At 31.0% G+C, this 20418-nt stretch overlaps 1 protein-coding gene across 1 annotated transcript; it reads right to left on the bottom strand.

The window, feature by feature from the left end:
• Positions 1 to 16029: 16029 nt before the first annotated feature.
• LOC131607048 (extensin-2-like) lies at positions 16030 to 17252 on the bottom strand. The gene has a single exon (XM_058879098.1). The coding sequence runs from the start codon at positions 17181 to 17183 to the stop codon at positions 16140 to 16142; it is 1044 nt and encodes a 347-aa protein (XP_058735081.1). The 5' UTR covers positions 17184 to 17252; the 3' UTR covers positions 16030 to 16139.
• Between the last annotated feature and the right edge of the window lie 3166 nt (positions 17253 to 20418).

Below are 20418 nucleotides of genomic sequence, written 5' to 3'. Positions count from 1 at the left end.
CAAATGGATTTCATGCACATCCATATATCTCAAAGTACCATCATACAAATTTTCAAACTTCAATTCATTCAGACGCACTGTCAGCAGCTCAAACAGTCAACAGACGACCCGTTTGACCAAAAAAGTCAACAGACAGTCAAAAATGAAATTTTTTGTCAAAGTCCATATTTTGTCAAAGGATTCATCATTTGATCATTGGATGATCATAATTCATCAAGGAAAGATCAAAAATCAACAAAACCCTAAGATTCAAAATTAGGGTTTTTGCCTGAAAAGTCAACTCAACTTTGACTGATCATAACTCTCTCATCCTTCATCCAAAAAATTCAAACCAAATCTCATCTTGAAGGAAATTCAATTATCTTTCAAATGCCATTGATCCCATGGTCATTGGATTCACCATTTGAAAAATATGATAAAAGACATTACAGGTCATTTTCAAAGTCAACAAAAAGACACTTTTTTCAAAAGGACACACAAGGAGCATCAAAAATCATTTTGACATGAGACCAAAGACATTGGTTAGAGGACTCTTTGAGGTTTCCAAAAAGTGCAAGATCTCCTTCATATGACAAAAATTGAAGGATTTACACCTTGTTGAAGTTGGCTAAATTTTGGGAAAATACATGAAATCAACATTGCTCAAAAATGTATTTTTTCCAAATGGGGCCAAGTTTTCAGCATTCAAACATCATTTCCATGATGTTATGGGCCTCCCACGACCAAGACTAAGCCTACACCATTTTTATTCATTTTTTGCTTGATTTTATCTTATTTTAAGATTAAAATTAAAAGGAAAATGGATGGATAAATGGTAGCTTAACTTCCAAGCATGACTCACCCAAGGAATCTTCATCTTTCTGCAGAGAATTGAAGAGCAAGGCAGGTGCATTGAAGGCAAGGAGACTTGGTCAATAATTCAAAGCTTTTAATATAAAAAATGCAAGAATTCCACAAAGGCAACTAAGATGCTTCTTAGCTTCAATTCTAAGCACTCAATGCTTATAAATAAGCTAGCATAGTTCAGTAACATAAGGAGGACGAATTCAGAAGCATTCATAAGCATAGAGCACCCTTGTAACAACTTGTAATTTTCAAAGAAACTTGGAATTCGAATTTTAAGTTTCAGTCCATTTCAATACAAAATAAATATTCAAACACCTTCCTCAAGCATTACTGAACATATCTCAATCATTTCCAAGTCTTGAAACCTCATAAATCGAGCTACCTAGGCCACGGTTTGTTCAAACTAAAACCGACTTATATCTCATAACTCACGCATATTTAACAAGATGTAGATGCATAATTATGTTTGGTTTGAAGCTCTGGTCGTTTCTGGAGCTTCAATTGGATTTTAATGGCTGTTTGTAGCATATACCATTTTAGGGTTTTCTTAGCTCAAAATTAGGGTTCTTCAATAGGGCCAAAATTAAAGCAAATTAAAGACATGGTTAAATTCAGTGGAACAAGACGAGTTGAATGGTACCATCGCGCCAAATTTATTTGCTTGTTTACCCCTATTCGTTATTTTGCAGAATTAGGGTTCACTTACTATAGCGCTTTTTACAAAAGCGCTGTTAAAGGCCTTGTCTGAAGGTTGAAGACGAAGACGTGTCTTCCTCCCATTGGTTCAGAAGCGCGCGCGTGTTTTTTAAATTTATCTCTAATCAAGTGTTTTGCAGGTGTAACGTGTACCATGTGCCTCAAAGTCTGGACCATCTGATCTTGCTTAACAGCTCATCCAACGCCTCAGAACACGCGTGCACATCATACTCCTTCATTTAATTTCCACATCTGATCAATATCCTTTTATCTCTTATTTTTATTTTAATTTCTTTGTTAAATTAATTAAAAATAGTTTTAAAAATCCAAAAAATACACAAAAAATATTTTTAGACTTCTAAAATAATATATTATTTTCTGAAATAAAAATATTTTATTTTTCTTCAATATTTTACATAATTAATTAGTATATATTTATATATTTGCTTTTTAATTATTCTAACCAATCAAAAAATCATAAAAAAATTGTTCTTCATGTTAAATATTGTTTATATATTATAAACTAATTTTGTACATATTTTGAATAATTTTATCCTTAAGTTGTAATTATTTGTATAATTATTTGCATAATTATGTTTTAATTAACTTAAATCAATTTCAAATCAATTTCAAAAATTCCAAAAAAATTAGTTTTGTTTTAAAATTAATTAACAAATATTTTGTACATATTTTAAGCTTAATTTCTAGGTTTAAATCTATTTTCATCTATTTTCTTCATTTTAATTTAATTAATCATACATTAATTATAATTAAAATAAATCATAAAAAATCCAAAAACATGCCTTTTATTTTCTTGCAATTTAAATTCCTAGATAAATGTATAGGATGTCAAATTCATGTAAATAGGCTAGTTTACATTTCCCGCACAATCGATGTAATAGCGTAGATTTACTTTCCGCACTTTACATTTCCGCATTTTAATTTCCCGCATATATATAAACTGCGTGTATGTCAAAGATAAAATTGAACCGTTAGATCACTAACTTCAAAGATAAATATCTGAATACAATCACAATCACACTTGCACCTCTTAAGGTAAATCCCTTCTCATTCTTTTCAAAATCAAAGTCAAAATTCTACTATTTTGAGTACAAAATCGAACCTTGCGTTTATATCCGGTGAAAGGATAGATTTTTAAAGGAAATAGGATAAAGACCTTATAACTCAGGGTAGACCTCCTAGTTTGCTTGCTCAAATCAAAACAAACAAAATTCTCATACATTGTTGTTTTTCAAAACAAAACTTTCAAAAAAGACAATACTTTGTATACATCCAAACACGGATTATTACAAAGTTAACGTTCTTTTCAAAACATCTTTCGAAAGATAAACAAGCATTTTGTATACATCCACACACGGATCATTACAAAATTCAATTTACAAAAGTATTTGAAACCACATATGAGCATTCTAAAGCAATTGAAAAGTGATCGAAAAATAAGTGAGCTAAGCAAACTTAAGAGCCCATGGATAACCATGGATACAAAGGGTGCTAACACCTTCCCTTTGTATAACCTACCCCCTTACCCAGAATTTCTTAAAGGTCTTTTTTCTGTTTCTTTTATAAACCTTTCCTTAATTGGATAAAATAAAAGGTCGGTGGCGACTCTGTGAATTTTCAAAATGCGAAAGCATTAAGCGATAAAAAGAGTCAGTTCACGTATCTCTACAGAACAGAGGTATGGCCCGGGATTAAAAAACGGAGGTCCACAACTGTCAAAGAAAACTTCCCGAGGTAATTATAAATTTTTTTTTCCTTACAAATTGTTCTATTTTATTAATGATAATGACTTTATATTTACTATTGGTTTAGGGCATTTCATCTTGCCAACTATACTTATCGTTACCGAATTATCGCCTAGTTGGCAAGGGAAAAATGCACAACACTTTGGGAGATTTACTTCACCATAGACCGCTCCCGGATGGACACCTGAAAGTATCAGTTGATGTTGTATTAGATCATGATGTGGTGCTACCGGTACCTGACATGGTCTCAGAGACAACATTGATGCGAGATGCAATAGGGTCATTTGTTGCATGGCCCTCGGAGCTCATTATCATTGGTGATGAGGTATATTGAAAACCATTATGAATCATTTAGTTTTCGAATGTCAATTCTGCACCGTTACGTTAATTATTTTTTACATTTTAATTTTAGACTGCTCCTACAAAACCCGCAATTAAGGGTAAAGGGATTTTACAGGAGGAGGAGTCTGTTGCATCACTAAAAGAGGTACATTTAAGGTGTTAATATATAATTTGAATCTAAAACTGCATGATTTTATGTTTTACCGATTGTTATATGATTTTTAGGCCTCTGCTCGGGGGTCACAACAAGTGACACAGCAAGTTCGTAGCGTACCACCTAAGGGTCCTCCGAAGCAAGCGGCAAAAAAAGGTGGTGCTTTTGTGCCTCGATACCGGATGACGCTCGAAACACTTGTTGATATGTCCGATTTGAAGGATGGTGCTCTCCATGAAATCAATATGGATGAAAGTATCTTTGGTATTGAATTCATGTCACATATTGCAATAGATGACTTGGAAGAGATTTTTACGCATGAACAACTAGGCGTCGCTAATATGCACTCATACATCCGGTAATATTCACTCATCCGATATATTATTTAATTAGTCGAACAATTTATTTACACATTTCAATGAAAATAATCTAATGTTTATTATGTTTTTATTTAAGGTTGTTGTATGACAGAGTGTTGCGCGGGACTGCATTGTCAAACAGATTCCGTTTCGTGTCTTCCGCCCATTGCAGCGGAATGACAATTGCTTCGGAACCGGAGTCAGTTAGACAGCGCTTAGTCGATAGATTCCTGTCCTCCGGCAATACAGAAAGTCTGATTCTTTGGGCGTATAATACCCGACCAGTAGGGTTAGTTTCTCATTCTTGGTTCAACTAATCTTTGTTTCTTTTGCGTAGCGAAATTTTCATATAACCTATTGTTTTAATTTATAGAGCACACTGGTTGTTGCTTGCTATCAACCCTATAAGAGAAGTGGTATATTTTCTGAATTTGGTAGATGGTGAGTGGAGCAATTATCCGGCTATGAAGGAAATCATTGATTTGTAAGTGGGATCGTTCTAAATATTCGTGTATATTTATATATTTAATTATTTGTGAGATTGATCTAAATATATGCTTTTATATTTTTGTTAGATCAATACAAGTGTTCCGAAGTCAACGAGACGCACAGGTATCCCGGACTAAATCAAACAACATTACTTGGATCAAAGTGCAGGTACATTATTTTTCACAATTTTGCTTATAATATTTATGCTACTTGATAAAACAAGACAACTATAAAATCTTATTTGTTTTTCTATGTAGTGTCCGATACAGCGAAACAGTTCAGATTGCGGATACTATGTTTTGAGGTTTATGAAAGAAATCCTTCAAATGAATCAATTAGAGATTCCAATCACGGTATGGATTTATAACTTAATTAGATAACTTCTTATAATTTATTACATTTAACTAAATCATTCATATTATGTTTTTGTTCTGTAGTACTTTGACGAATTCCGTGCTGCTTCTTACACGAGACTTAAGTTGGAAGAAATCAAAGAGGATTTGTGTCAATTTTATATTCATCAGCTATTCATGCAGTAGGATTTGTGTCGATTTGAAGAGAATATTATAGTACTCTAGGATATATGGTTACTAACTTTGTTCATATTGTTGCCAATATTTGAAGTATAATATTGTTGATGTTAGAGATTTAGTTTGTTTGACATAATGATGTATATATATAATTTTGGATATTATAATGGTATTATATTAGTATATATATAGTCCTACCTATGGTTGAAAATATATCGTCGAAAATATATTACAGGTCGAAAATATTACAGGTTGAAAATATATTACAGGTAGAAAATATTACAGGTCGAACTGGGAGGCTGAAATTACAGGTTGCGCTATAAAATAACTCATTTAGCAACGACAACACTTTTAAAAAACGCTCTTAAAGGGCCACCTACTAAAGCGCTTTATTACTAAAAGCGCTGCCTAAGATTTAAAAAAAGAAAAAAAAACGCACCCTAGGAAATCGCTTTTGGGAAAGCGCTCTTATAGGGGGGGCTACAAGAGCGCTTTTTCCAGAAAAAACGCTCTTATAGGGGGTCTACCAGAGCGCTTTTTCTGGAAAAAGCGCTCTTATAGGGGGTCTACCAGAGCGCTTTTCTGGAAAAAATGCTCTTATAGGGGGGCTACCAAAGCGCTTTTCTGGAAAAAGCGCTCTTATAGGGGGGCTACCAGAGCGCTTTTAAAAGCGCTTTCGTTACCTACGCCAGCGCTGGCTTTGGCAACGCTTTAAAGCGCTCTTAAAGCCCAAAAAAAGTGCTCTTATAGGGCTTCCGTGTTGTAGTGTCTGTTCGTCAGAAGAACACGTGGTATCATCAGAAGATCCTTTCGTTTGAAATATCGAACGTGGCACTCATCTGTGTAGAGACCGTTAGGGTCGAATCATTATAAATAGGAATCTTAGGTTTTAAGATTGATGTGTTTTTCACATTGTAGACAAAAATCACTCAAATACTCGAAGTATCGGCGCGAGAGAAAAGAGTTTGTTGATCATGTATGTATGAAAGCACCATTGTTTTCTTTAATCTAAAGTCATTTATAGTTTCATTAATTTTAGTCTTTCGCCATTTACTTTCCTTTATTTTCAGCCAGACTTTTTTACATTTTTGTCAAAACCTTTACTTTCTTACACTTTACAATATTTACAAACCTTTTAGATTCAACTTTTACATTTTACCCAGTACTTTGTAGTCGAAGGTTTATTCTTAATACTTAGACAATACTTAGTTTCTTTTACAAAAGAATCTTGTTCTTATTCATAAATAAAAAATATGACCACTTATAAAATGAACTTAGAGAAAACTAAAACTTTAAGACACGTCATAGGATTAATCTAGTCGATCATATAAGTTACCAAATCACCCAGTTTAAAGGACTAGCGGTTGTTTGTCAGAAATTACTGGTAAGCAGAGATATAATTATTTTATTTAATTTTTTTATTATTGGATAATTGAATATAACAAACTATTTGTTTTATTAATGACATGATTGCACTCCTTTGAAGGTGCCCACTCATAGGTCGAAGTTGAAGAAGTTCTCGTTTATGTCGCAAATGCGAAATAAGGTCAAAATGATAGTCGTTGATGTCGCTTGCTGTCGCTGGTTTAGTGTTCGCGCACCATGCTTGGCTGTTTGAATTAAAGAATTGGATTGATAATACTCTAGTGATTTCTAACTTCCCTATGCTTATTGATGTCCAAATCCTAATTGACTTAGTTATTATTATTGTTTTAAAAATATGGATGAAAAATATCCTAACACAATGTCTTTCTGTATGCTTGTAACTGCACTTTGTTTTGTAATCAATGAATGGTATTGTTTATTGGAAAAAAAAGTATATAAATTCTGTTTTAAAAAATTGTATAAAATATAAACAATTTATATTTTAAAAAAATAAAGAATTTCTCATCGATTGAAACCTAATTAACATAAAAAATGACACACTTTCTAGTTAAAAAAAAAACCTCTGAAGCCCACATAGTATAAAAAATAAAATACAAAACACACAAAACTCCATATGAATTATAAGGGATGTTCATTGGTTCAGGTAAATTCGAACGAAATTAGAATTCAAACCAAACCATAACGTTTGGGTTAGACATTTTTTTCAGTTCGGGCAAGAACCGAACCAAACCAATGAAATTCAATGACAATTGGTTTTGACATCGGATTTTCAATTTTGTACCCGCAAGCCCAATCCAAACCAACCATAATTAATTATCATGAAAAATACTGTCAAGCATTTAACTTCGAAAAGAAAAATAGTAAAATGTCGTATGTGAAAAAGGTATGCTATTTTAATTTGTTAATAGAAAATTGTTAATATAATGTGGTAACTGAACATAGAACTAAGAAACACATTCATTACCATACTAACTCAAGTGACTAGCTACAGATTCAAAATCTTTTATGTTAGATATTTTTTTGATAGATATTGTTAGTCTAATATTTACAATCAACCACTATTATATTGGATTCTAGTGATTTGCTCTGTGTTTTTTGTAACAAGGAGGAAGAGAATTTATCTCATCTTTTGGGTGGTTGCGAGGTCGTGGAGGGTGTGTGGAAGAAGGTTTTCGAGTGGATTGGTCCTATCGATGATTTATCTTTCGAGGATTTCTTTAGGTATCATTTTGCCATGCACAAGGTGAAAGGTTCGGTTATTAGGGCCACAGTAGCGGTAGTTTGGCTAGCTTTGGTGTGGGGAATTTGGTTGGAGAGGAACGCTATCATTTTCAAGCAGGAGTCTTTTAGTTTTGACAATTGTTGGTCCGGGGTGGTTTCTAATTCGTGGAGGTGGCTATGTTCTTTCTATAGGCTAAAGTCTTGATGTAATTTTTACGTTTGGAATATTCTTCCGCTCTCTTGTTTTGAGCAGTAGAAGTTTTCCGCTTTGTAACCTCGGGTGGAACACCCCTTATGCTCCTTAGTAATTCCATTGCCTATTCAAAAAAAAATAATATATTTTTATATTATTATGAAAATTAATTTCAATAAATAAATAATTTTTTAAAAATATTTTTGCATTTTTTTATCCACCCAATCAATCCAACCCAAACCAACCTGTTGTTTCTCGGTTCGGTTCGGTTCAGTTTGGGCTTTATTGCAAAAACTTGCAAATTCATGCCAATTTATTTAATTTTAATCGATTTGAGTATCAGATTCTCTCAAAATCGAACTAAACCGGCATGCGAACACCCCTAATATGAATCGAAGAAAATCCAATGTGTATTCAAGCTGAATCTCTCTTGAAATTGGGCCTATTTAATGAATGATTTTTTTTGGAATACAAAAATATAAGTCCTTCCATTATTATGCCACTCACTTACTTAAATATAAATTTTTTATTTAAATATTTTTGCATTTTTTATTTTCAAAAATAAAATATACATTTTTAGTTATAATAAATAAAATAAAATCGGATTCTCAATAGCACATAATTAAAGTTTAAATCTCAACTAAAAGATATATTTTATTTTAATGTCTGACACCTTTTGAATATAATTAATTCAAATGTAGAAAAATTAATTTAAAAAAAATTATATTACAGTTTTACATTTGAAGTGTTAGCCAATGACAATTTTATCTTTAATCCGATATTACAATGGTTGTTATACTCAGATTCCAGTGCATCTTGGTTCAAGTTCAATTTTTAAATTTAAAAATAAAAATGTATTTAAAAATATCAACCAAATTCAATTTTTAAATTAAAAATAAAATAAAATATATTTTGAAATCTCAACCCGTCAAATTTTTAATTTGTGGATTTTTAGTTTAAGTTTGTTATAAGTGTTAATATACAAAGATAAGTGTATGTTAGAAGTAACACAAATCTATACTAGTCCTGATATTTAGGCATAAAATTAGGAGATTAATGTTTTATGAAAACTTGATCTTATAGTTTTGATAATTACTTGTTAATAATCTATAAATATGGGAACTTTACCTCTCATTTCTTTACTCTTTATTTCTTCACACTCTCTTCTCTATTTTTCTTCAGACTGTTTGCACCACACCACCCACTTCTCTCATTCAAAAAGGTTTCATCTTTTCTTCTTCTTCTTTCCTTTCTATTGTTTATCCATTACTTTGTTTTTATTACATTAGTTAAATATTGGTGAATTGATAAAATTACATTCAATGTAAATTGTTTTTGAAACAACAAACAATTTTACTATTTTATAATTAATTAAATAATTTAAAATTAAATATACGTAACATTGTGATTGGTTTTAGGTACACTACCCAACTTTTTATGATGGATAGAGAAGTTGTCCCCCAAATATTAGGGTTTAGTTCTATTTCAATTTTTGTTTCTTCTTCCTCGCAAAACAAAGTTATATTATAACGTAGCTTCCTCACATTTTCTAATTTCAATTATTTTTATATTTTTCAGTGTGATTTTTTTGATTTAGAAGGATGAATCAACAACTTCATAGAAATAGAATTCGTAATGATTCTAATTTATATCATAGAGAAATCATGGGAGTCACAAATGTTCAAACGCAACATGTTATGAACAATCAAATGATTCCATATATTCCTTATCCGACTCCTAATGCTCCTTATTGGACTTGTGATAGAAACCAACCTATGATGAGTATTCAACCGACATATGCTTATGTCCAAGACAACCACTTTATTCCTTCCGAAAGCAACATCAACATTGTTCCTGTAAGAAGAAATATAATACCTACTCAAAGATGGTTTGATACCAATCTTGAAAGAAATCAATTTAGGCAAAGTATCCAAAATGTATTGCCAGCTTATGATCATGTTCCACTAAGAGAAATAATGCCTACTCAGAGATTGTCTAGTACTAATTTGGAGAGAAATCAACATAGGATACGTACTCGAGATGTCCTGCCAAGTAATGTTTATGTCCAATATGGCCACTATATTCTTCAACATAACAACATCCATCAAGCTCCAATAAGAAGAGACATTATGCCTATCCATAGATGGTCTAACACCAATTTTGAGAGAAGTCAACATAGGCTGAGTACTCGAGATGTCCAAGATGACTACTATATTCTTCGTGGAAATAGTATCAACCAAGCTCCAATAAGAGGAGACAATATACCTACCCGAAGAAGGCATGTCACCAATCTTGGAAGAAATCAACATAGATTGAGTACTCAACATGTATTGTTGGATGAAGCTTATGTCGAAGATGACCACATTATTATTCAAGAAAGCAACATCAACCAAGATCCAATTAGAAGAGACATTGAAGCTACTGAAAGACGTTATCATACCAACCTTGAGAGAATTAGGATTGAAGAAGGATCGAAAGAGTTTGAAGCCATGACATGTTCTATTTGTCTTGTGGAACATTCAATTGGGTCAAAAGCTATTAAGTTGCCTAGTCCATGTTTGCATGTCTTTCATGAAGATTGTATTCTCAAGTGGCTTGATATATCCAACACATGTCCTTTGTGTCGAAGACATGTTTCGTGAAGTTTTTTTTTTGATTATTTTGTAAACTTTTTTTTTTGTAATACTATAGATTAAAATTGATGTTAGAGTTCACATTATTCTTATTGATGTAAAAGTTAATGTAAGTTGTTTTAATTTTTATTCCTTTTTTAAATTCAGATTTTTCTTTTTATTACATTTGAACTTTTATTTGTATATATATTTTTTTTTTTACTATTAATATGTATACGAGATATTACATTTAAAACATCTTATCTCATAAATTATTATTATTTTTAAAACTATTATTATAAACTTAATCACAAACCATCAATAAATATCATGTATTTAAGTTAACAAAATAACTTTATATTATTAATTAATTAGCTTGAAAAAATGTATCGTAAATATTGGAAAGAAATATAATCAACTTTATTCAAAAGTTAAACTTAGATGAGGTAGGAGAATTAAGCAGTCTCGCGGATAACGTACTCTTCAGCTTAGATGAGGTAGAGCTAGAAGGACCTGATCATAATGTCAAGCAAAATACTTCCATTATTGATGATGTTAAAAGTCAACAACTCAGGATGATTTGGAGGTTCCTCCTCATGTTGATACGGAGATTCCAACTATAGTTGATAAAAAGGTGCCGACTCAGGCTGATCGGAGTCGTGTGTTCATACATATGGAGGGTTCCGTGAATGACCTAGTGACCATACCTTACTTACTGGGTATCTCAATCATGTGGAATTTAGATATGACAGAGAGAGATATAATTATTTAATTTTAAGTTCTTTTTTTATTATTGGATAATTGAATATAACAAACTATTTGTTTTATTAATGACATGATTGCACTCCTTTGAAGATGCCCACTCATAGGTTGAAATTGAAAAAGTTCTCGTTCATGTCGCAAATGGAAATGAGGTCAAAACGATTGTCGTTGATGCCGCCCTACTGTCGTTGGTTTAGTGTTTGCGCACCATGCTTGGCTGTTTGGGTTAAAGAATTGGATTGATAATACTCTCTAATTTTCCTATGCTTATTGATGTCCAAATTTTAATTGACTTAGTTATTATTATTGTTTTTAGAATTAGAATGTGGATGAAAAATATCTTAACAGAATGTCTTTCTGTATGCTTGTACCTGCACTTTGTTTTGTAATGAATAAATGGTATTGTTTACTGAAAAAAAATGCATATAAATTATGTTTAAAAAAATTGTATAAAATCTAAATAATTTATATTTTAAAATAATAAAGAATTTCTCCTCGATTGAAACCTAACTAAAATAAAAAATGACACACTTTATAGTTTTAAAAAAAAAAAACCTTTGAAGCTCTCATACTAGAAAAAGTAAAATACAAAACACACAAAAACTCCACATGAATCGAAGAAAATCCAATGTGTAATCTATCTAGAAATTGAGGCCTATTTAATGAATGATTTTTTTTTTTGGAATAAAAACATATAAACCTTTCATTATTTAAATATGTTAACAGTAGACACAAGTATTTCTACGTATTATGCCACTCACTTATTTAAATATTTAAATATAAATTTTTTTATTTAAATATTTTTACATTTTTTATTTTCAAAATAAAATATATATTTTTAGTTATAATAAATAAATTAATCAGATTCTCAATAACAGTTTAAATCTCAACTAAAAGATATATATATATATATATATATATATATATATATATATATATATATATATATATATATATATATATATATATATATATATATATATATATATATATATATATATATATATATATATATATATATATATATATATATATATATATATATATATATATATATATATATATATATATATATATATATATATATATATATATATATATATATATATATATATATATATATATATATATATATATATATATATATATATATATATATATATATATATATATATATATATATATATATATATATATTATTTTAATGTCTGACAGCTTTTGAATTTAATTAATTTAAAAAAATTATATTGCAGTTTTACATTTGAAGTGTTAGCCAAAGATAAATTATCCTATATTACAAATGGTTGTTAAACTCAGATTCCAGTGCATCTCGGTTCAAGTTCAATTTTTAAATTTAAAAATAAAAATAAAAATTTATTTAAAAATATCAATCAAATTCAATTTTTAAATTAAAAATAAATTAAAATAAATTTTGAAATCTCAACCCGTCAAATTTTGAATATGTGGATTTTTAGTTTAAGTTAGTTATAAGTGTTAATATACAAAGATAAGTGTATGTTAGAAGTAACACAAATCTATACTAGTCCTGATATTTAGGCATAAAATTAGGAGATTAATGTTTTATGAAAACTTAGATCTTATAGTTGAGATAATTACTTGTTAATAATCTATAAATATGGGAACTTTACCTCTCATTTCTTTACTCTTTATTTCTTCACACTCTCTTCTTCTCTATTTTTCTTCAGACTGTTTGCACCACATCACCCACTTCTGTCACTCAAAAAGGTTTCATTTTTTTCTTTCTTTCATTTATATTGTTTATCCATTACTCTGTTTTTATTATCATTTGTTAAATATTAGGGTTTATTCTATTTCAATTTTTGTTTCTTCTTCCTCACAAAACAAAGTTTACATTTTTTAATTTTACAATTACCTTCAAATTTTACTCTAATTTTTTTAGAATTTTGTATACAGTATTATATAAAAAAAAAAAACACCAAAAGTTGAAATCTTTTAAATGATAATTAAATATGAAGCTTTCAAGTATAAAAACTTATTTAACAATGACTTTTAATATAATGTAACTTCTTCACATTTTCTAATTTCAATTATTTTTTGTATTTTTCAGTGAAATTTTTTCTATTTAGAAGGATGAATCAACAACTTTATAGAAATATAATTCGTAATGATTCTAATTTATATCATAGAGAAATCATGGGAGTCACAAATGTGCCGCATCATGTTATGAACAATCAAATGATTTCATATGCCCCATATCCGACTCATGATGCTCCTTATTGGATTCGTGATAGAAATCAATCTATGATGAGTATTCAACCGACATATACTTATGTTCAAGATAACCACTTTATTCCTTACGAAAGTAACATTGTTCCCGTAAGAAGAAACATAATACCTACTCAAAGATGGTTTGGTACCAATCTTGAGAGAGATCAATTTAGACAGAGTATCCAAAATATATTGCCAACTTATGATCATATTCCATTAAGAGAAATAATACCTACTCAGAGATTGTCTAGTACTAATTTGGAGAGAAATCAACATACGATAAGTACTCGAGATGTCCAATATGGCCACTATATTCTTCAAGAGAACAATATCAATCAAGCTCCAACAAGAAGAGACATTATACCTACCCATAGACGGCCTTACAACAATTTTGAGAGAAATCAGCATAGGATGAGTACTCAAGATGTATTTCTAACTGGTGTTTATGACCACTTTATTTCTCATGAATATAACATAGATCATGTTCCAATAAGAAGAGACATAATGCCAATCCAAAGATGGTTTGATACCAATCCTGAGAGAAGTCAATCTAGGCAAAGTATTCGAAATGTCTTTCCATCTCATGCTTATGTCCAAGACAACCCTTTTATTTTCCAGGAAAACAACATCAATCAGATTCCAATAAGAAGAGACAATATACCTACCCGAAGAAGGCATGTCACCAATCTTGAAAGAAATCTACATAGATTGAGTACTCAAGATGTATTGTTGGATGAAGCTTATGTCGAAGATGACCACATTAGTATTCAAGAAAGCAACATCAACCAAGATCCAATTAGAAGAGACACTGAAGCTACTAAAAGACATTATCATACCAATCTTGAGAGAATTAGGATTGAAGAAGGATCAAAAGAGTTTGAAGCCATGACATGTTCTATTTGTCTTGTGGAACTTTCAGTTGGGTCAAAAGCTATTAAATTGTCTAGTCCATGTTTGCATGTCTTTCATGAAGATTGTATTCTCAAGTGGCTTGATATATCCAACACATGTCCTTTGTGTCGAAGACATGTTTCGTGAAGTTTTTTTTTTGTTATTTTGTAAACTTCTTTTTTGTAATACTATAGATTAAAATTGATGTTAAAGTTCAACTTATTTTTATTGATGTAAAAGTTAATGTAATTTGTTTTAATTTTTTCCCTTTTTTAAATACAGATTTTTCTTTTTATTACATTTGAACTTTTATTTGTATATCCTGTTTTTCTATATTTTTTTTTTTACTATTAGTGTGTATACGAGATATTACATTTAAAACATCACTTTATTTTTTATTTTTTAAAGGCAAAAAAGAAATTTATTAACTCAAAGAACATAATACACCAAGACCAGGGACTCCCCCATCAAAGAAAATTACACTCCTATTGAAATCTAGCTTAGATAAAACAATGAGTTATTGCTAAACTCATAGAAATTACAATTGGCACGCATAATTTTTCCGATAAACGACCATCTCCAAACAAGAGCTTTACAACTCCACACAACATCTCTTGAGTTCCAAGACGACATCACTTCATCTTATCTCATAAAAAAAATTATGTTAAAACTATTATTATCAACTCAATCTCAAACCATCAATAAATATCATGTATTTAAGATTGCAGCAGGACATGTTGTGTCTGGTTTAGTAGAATTCAGATTACATGCCTTTCTTGACTGAATAATCTCAAAGCTAATATTTCATTTTTGTTAACAGTAGTAAAATGAAGATAACATGGTTTAGGTAAGGTATCATCAACGTATCTCTGTCCTTAACAATCTAGAGATGAATTAATTGAGCTGATTTGATTAAATCCATGATTCAAATTGCATCAATTAATGATTAAGCAAACTCCAACATTTAGCTATGTTGTTATCCATCTTTATTCTCATTGTGATTTCATTTATTACATCAGTTACATATATTTTTCACATTTGTACATTACATATAACTGCATATAGTATTAAGAATTGTATTATTTTTAATCATTGCAAACTCATATGGTATTCGATCACAATTGTGTAATGTTTAAGAACATAATCTCAATGGAGATGATACTCAACTCTTCATTTTATTACTTGATAAGACTAGTGTAGTTGACTAGTGTAGTTATTGTTTGTAGGTTTGATTAAGTGCGTGAAAATTGCATTAAACATGTCCTTAATCTACAGGTAGTTTATTAATTTGTTTTGGTATAGTTTTACTTATTTGGATTCGGTTTATATATATCTTACACATGAATTGTAACTAGTATATGTTTATCGGTGTATACTTTACTTGCTGTGTCGATGTTGGTGATATGAAGGTGAAAGTGAATAAAAAATATGTAAAAATATAAAAAACAACTAAAAAGAAAATAGATGAATATTAACTTATGAATTAACAATATACATGCTCAATTGCATTAGAACCAAAATAAAACTCTTAGTTTAACGTAGAATGTAGACTGTTTTATTAGCAAAAGCTTAAATGTAGATTCAGAACAGCAATGTTTAACATTATTTATTGAAAACAACTTAAATAGCTTTAGTAGAAAGCTTAATACACGGGAGGTGGGTGTGAGTTATAGTGGTATAGTGGAGGTGATGAAGATGGTGGAGATGGTGACTTGTAAATATATGGAGACGGCGGTGATGGTGAAGGAGGTGGCGGTGAGTTGTAGACATATGATGGAGGAGGTGATGGAGATGGTGGAGGAGGAGAATGAGATGGTGGGGGAGGAGACTTGTAAACATACCGGGGTGGCGGAGAGGGAGATGGTGGTGGTGGGGACTTGTACACATATGGAGGGGGTGGTGAATGGGATGGTGGTGGGGGTGACTTGTAGATGTATGGGGGAGGTGGTGAAGGTGATGATGGAGGTGGTGGTGAAGGTGATGATGGAGGTGGTGGTGAAGGAGATGGTGATGGTGAAGGAGGTGGTGGTGAAGTTGATGGTGGGGGTGGAGATGGTGATGGTGAAGGAGGTGGTGGTGAAGTTGATGGTGGGGGTGGAGATGGAGATGGAGATGGTGGTGGTGGTGGTGAAGGTGATGGTGGGGGTGGAGATGGGGATGGTGGTGGTGGTGAAGGTTGTAGTGGTGGTGGTGGTGGTGAGTTGTAGAGATATGGAGGAGGAGGAGGTGAAGAGGATGGAGGTGGTGGTGAGTTGTAAATATATGAATGAAGAGGGGAGGGTGATGGTGGCGGTTGAGAGTTGTAGACAGATGGTGGAGGTGGTGAGTTATAAACATATGTAGGAGGTGAAGGGGATGGAGGTGGTGGTGATGGAGGAGGGGATGGTGAGGGAGATGGTGGAATAGGAGGTGAAGGGGATGGAGGTGGTGGTGATGGAGGAAGGGGTGGTGAGGGTGATGGTGATGGTGGAGGAGGAGGTGAAGTTGATGGAGGTGGTGGTGGTGAGAGAGATGGTGGAGGAGGAGAGTTGTAGATATATGTAGGTAGTGATGACTTATAGGCATATGGTGGTTGGCTTTCATAGTAGGGCTTATCATCATCAGCAGCAACACTGCTAGCAATTATGCAAAATACAATTGCATACATGAGTTGAGGCCATTGCCTCAACCCAACTGAACTTCTCATACTCTCTAACTTTCTGTATTTCTGCACTCAGTTTCTTAGAAGTGTTAGCTAGTTACTGTGATTACTTAAGCTTGCATTGCCACTCTTTATATAGTGTGTTACCCAAGGCATGAATTATAAGAATTCTTAATTTTTCAAGTGCATTATTACAGCCTGTCTTAATATTTTAAATCACATTATTATTTTTTAACCATGGTGGATCCTACACATTCTATTCGAGTTGAGAGTAGGTGATATTGGCAAGGTAATAATGTTGAATGAGTTTCTTTTTTTTGATATGAACAACAAATTAGAGAAGAGAGAAGAAAACTGGCAAGCAAAATTGAGAATCTGAATGTGAAACAGTTTATAAAGTCAAATTAATTCCAAACGTGCAAGAATTTTCTTATGTCATATATGTGTAATTACATTTGGTTATTTCTTCCAAATAGACTCATTTCTTTCAAATAGACATATTTCTTGATAAATGGTAATGTACCATTCGGAATTTTTGCCCTGGCTTAAAATTTCAATTGACTTGGTGTATATATATAGTTATGCGGGTCTGTTTGGCCAGCTCAAAAACTATATTATTTATAAAATGTAGAATTAGACATATTATTATGCTAAACTTTAATTTCGTATAATTTAAAATATTATTATGCTAAAGTTTTTATATATTACCATTTGGTGATATGAGATCAAATCTTATTTTGTATGAAAAAATCACCAAAAATCTTTCAACAAAAATCACCGCCACAATTAATGAAAAGAAACCCCTCAAAGACACTAGTGGTTCATACACCTCTAAAAATAGATGTGTATGTTTTGTGTCGTTATCGGACACTTCCATCGATATTTGTGATTACGTTTAATTTTTTTTAATTTTTATTGGTGTCGCCGTGTTAGTGTCAAGGTCAAATTCAGGTGTCCGTGCTTCATAGTTCTGGCCCAATATTGGATTTGTCATTCAGTTTGAATAAATATAGGAAGCAAAAATCTTTCCAATGTACAATTTCTTCTTTGGTAGATGTTAAACCTGAAGAAATAAATTTATTGTAAGATTTTCAGAAAGCTCTTAACACATAATGCCTGGCTAAAGTTAAGCCATATCTAACTCTCTGACCTAGAACCAAAAGACTTCACTATATATAAAATAAAAGCGATTCAAGAGTTTTAAGTAAAACTATCTCTCAACAAATCCATCTAAAAACATTATACTGATTGAAAATTGCAACATCGCAAGAGACGCATCGCACAAACAATATCATTAGAATCTAACACTGCTACACACTACAAGAAAAATTCATATTAGCTACCAAAATATTGCTACAGTTATATCTTAAAGCTAATTTGAGACTGATTGGATATGCTTTAACTACCAATGAAATTTCTGGCTAATACTTATATTTTTTTAAACCTGTTCTTGATTTACAATATTTTCTTTTACTTTTTTATTTTATTTTCATGTTTGAAGTTAAAAATGATCTAAGAAAAAAACATAAATTTGCAAATAATTTACAATTAAAATTAATTGAATAAAAAATAAAAAAATAACATTTAAAAAAATTTTTTTGAACAAACATTTTCAATTTTACAATCAACATAAAAATTATTTTTAAAAACAATTAAATAATTTATTGATTCAACTTTACAATTTTTTAAAACAAGTTTGTAGAAAAAAAGTATGTATAGAATTTTAATATATATTCTTTTCATTAAAAAAAGAATTGTCCACAATTTTTTTCCACCTATGTGTTTCCTTTGATATCTAGCTCCGTCTCTTCCGCTCCAATCGATCTCGCGTGCATCTCCAATCGACGTCGTATTCATCTCCGATTCACTTCGTCTACATCTCCGATCGACCTCGTCTGCATCTCCAATCGATGTCTCCGTCTGCGATGGACTTCGTCTCATTCTCAATTCGATCTTGTCCCAGTCATATTGATCTATTATCCTCTCTCCATTTCCAAACGATCTTCACATTCTCTCATCCTTGCACCTATTTTCATATGAAACCCTAATCTAGCTGTTTAACATTTATAATTCGTATTTTGTCAATTTCAGATTCTTTCGGTTTTGATTTTTTGTATCCAGTTGAAGAAAAAGTAATTGAAGCTTCAAGAGTCACGAAATGCTCTAAGAGAAGTTGTGAAGCTGCTTGAACAAACCGTTAACAAGTTCCAAACTCAGAGTGTGAGCTTCAAAAAAGGTGACATGGAATTTGAAATCTAATAATGTAAATTATTTATGTTGTATGTTTCTGTTACATTGATGATAGGAAAAATGAAATAACTGATTAGAGCCGCTAATAATGTGTATGATATTGATGATATTATTGAGCATCCATTTATTGTCTGACACGATATCTCTAATGATAATTTGAGGAAATGAAATTAATTGAATAGAATTACTTGTGTTGGTGTCGATGCTTTCTTGAGTCTTGACAGCATACACACTTTCAATTAGAAGTGTTGGTGCTCCATAAGATGTCAATCAGTGGTGGAGCCAGGACCCTAGTTCAGAGGGTGCAATTTTGTAAAATTTTAAATAATTATTTGTATTAATAAAAATATTTTAAAAAATCATATATATATATATATATATATATATATATATATATATATATATATATATATAATTTAAATGATGAAATTGTTGTATTTTAAATTATAAATATTATATTTGCAAGCTAAATGTCTATTAATTGTTTTGACCAACTCGTTGTGGTTTGATGTTGGAACCATGATGTGCTCATTTTTGCGTTTTTAGTAAAATTATGTCTTAGAAAAATTTAAAATAATAACTTAAATAATAAGTTAATAAAAAATATAATAAAAGGAGGTGTGGCTTGATAGAAGAAAATAAATTGCAGTGAAATGAAAGGGCATTAAATAGGTGTAGTTTTACAATTTCTTTTGGTGCAAACCCAAATTTTCAGGGGGTGCAATATCTAATATTCTGGAGTTAAATAGATGTTTAGGTGTAGCTTTACAAAATCCAGGGGGTGCAAATGCACACCCTCACATGTATGTGGATCCGCCCCTGATGACAATAAAAGGTAATTGACCAATAAATTGAAAGAAATGTATGTTTAAACATTGTGCAGAGTCTGCCGATGTGTATACCATAATTCAAGTCCCTATCCTTGGACTTTGGGGATTCAAGCGCATGTCTTATTCAATGTTTTGTTTCTTCTAATTTTTGAAAAAAAATGGTTTCTTTTATGTTTTTATTGATTTTATATCGAATTGAA

This window comes from Vicia villosa, linkage group LG5, assembly GCF_029867415.1.
Source record: "Vicia villosa cultivar HV-30 ecotype Madison, WI linkage group LG5, Vvil1.0, whole genome shotgun sequence".
NCBI lineage: Eukaryota > Viridiplantae > Streptophyta > Magnoliopsida > Fabales > Fabaceae > Vicia > Vicia villosa.
This window is presented reverse-complemented; position numbering and strand designations above follow the sequence as displayed.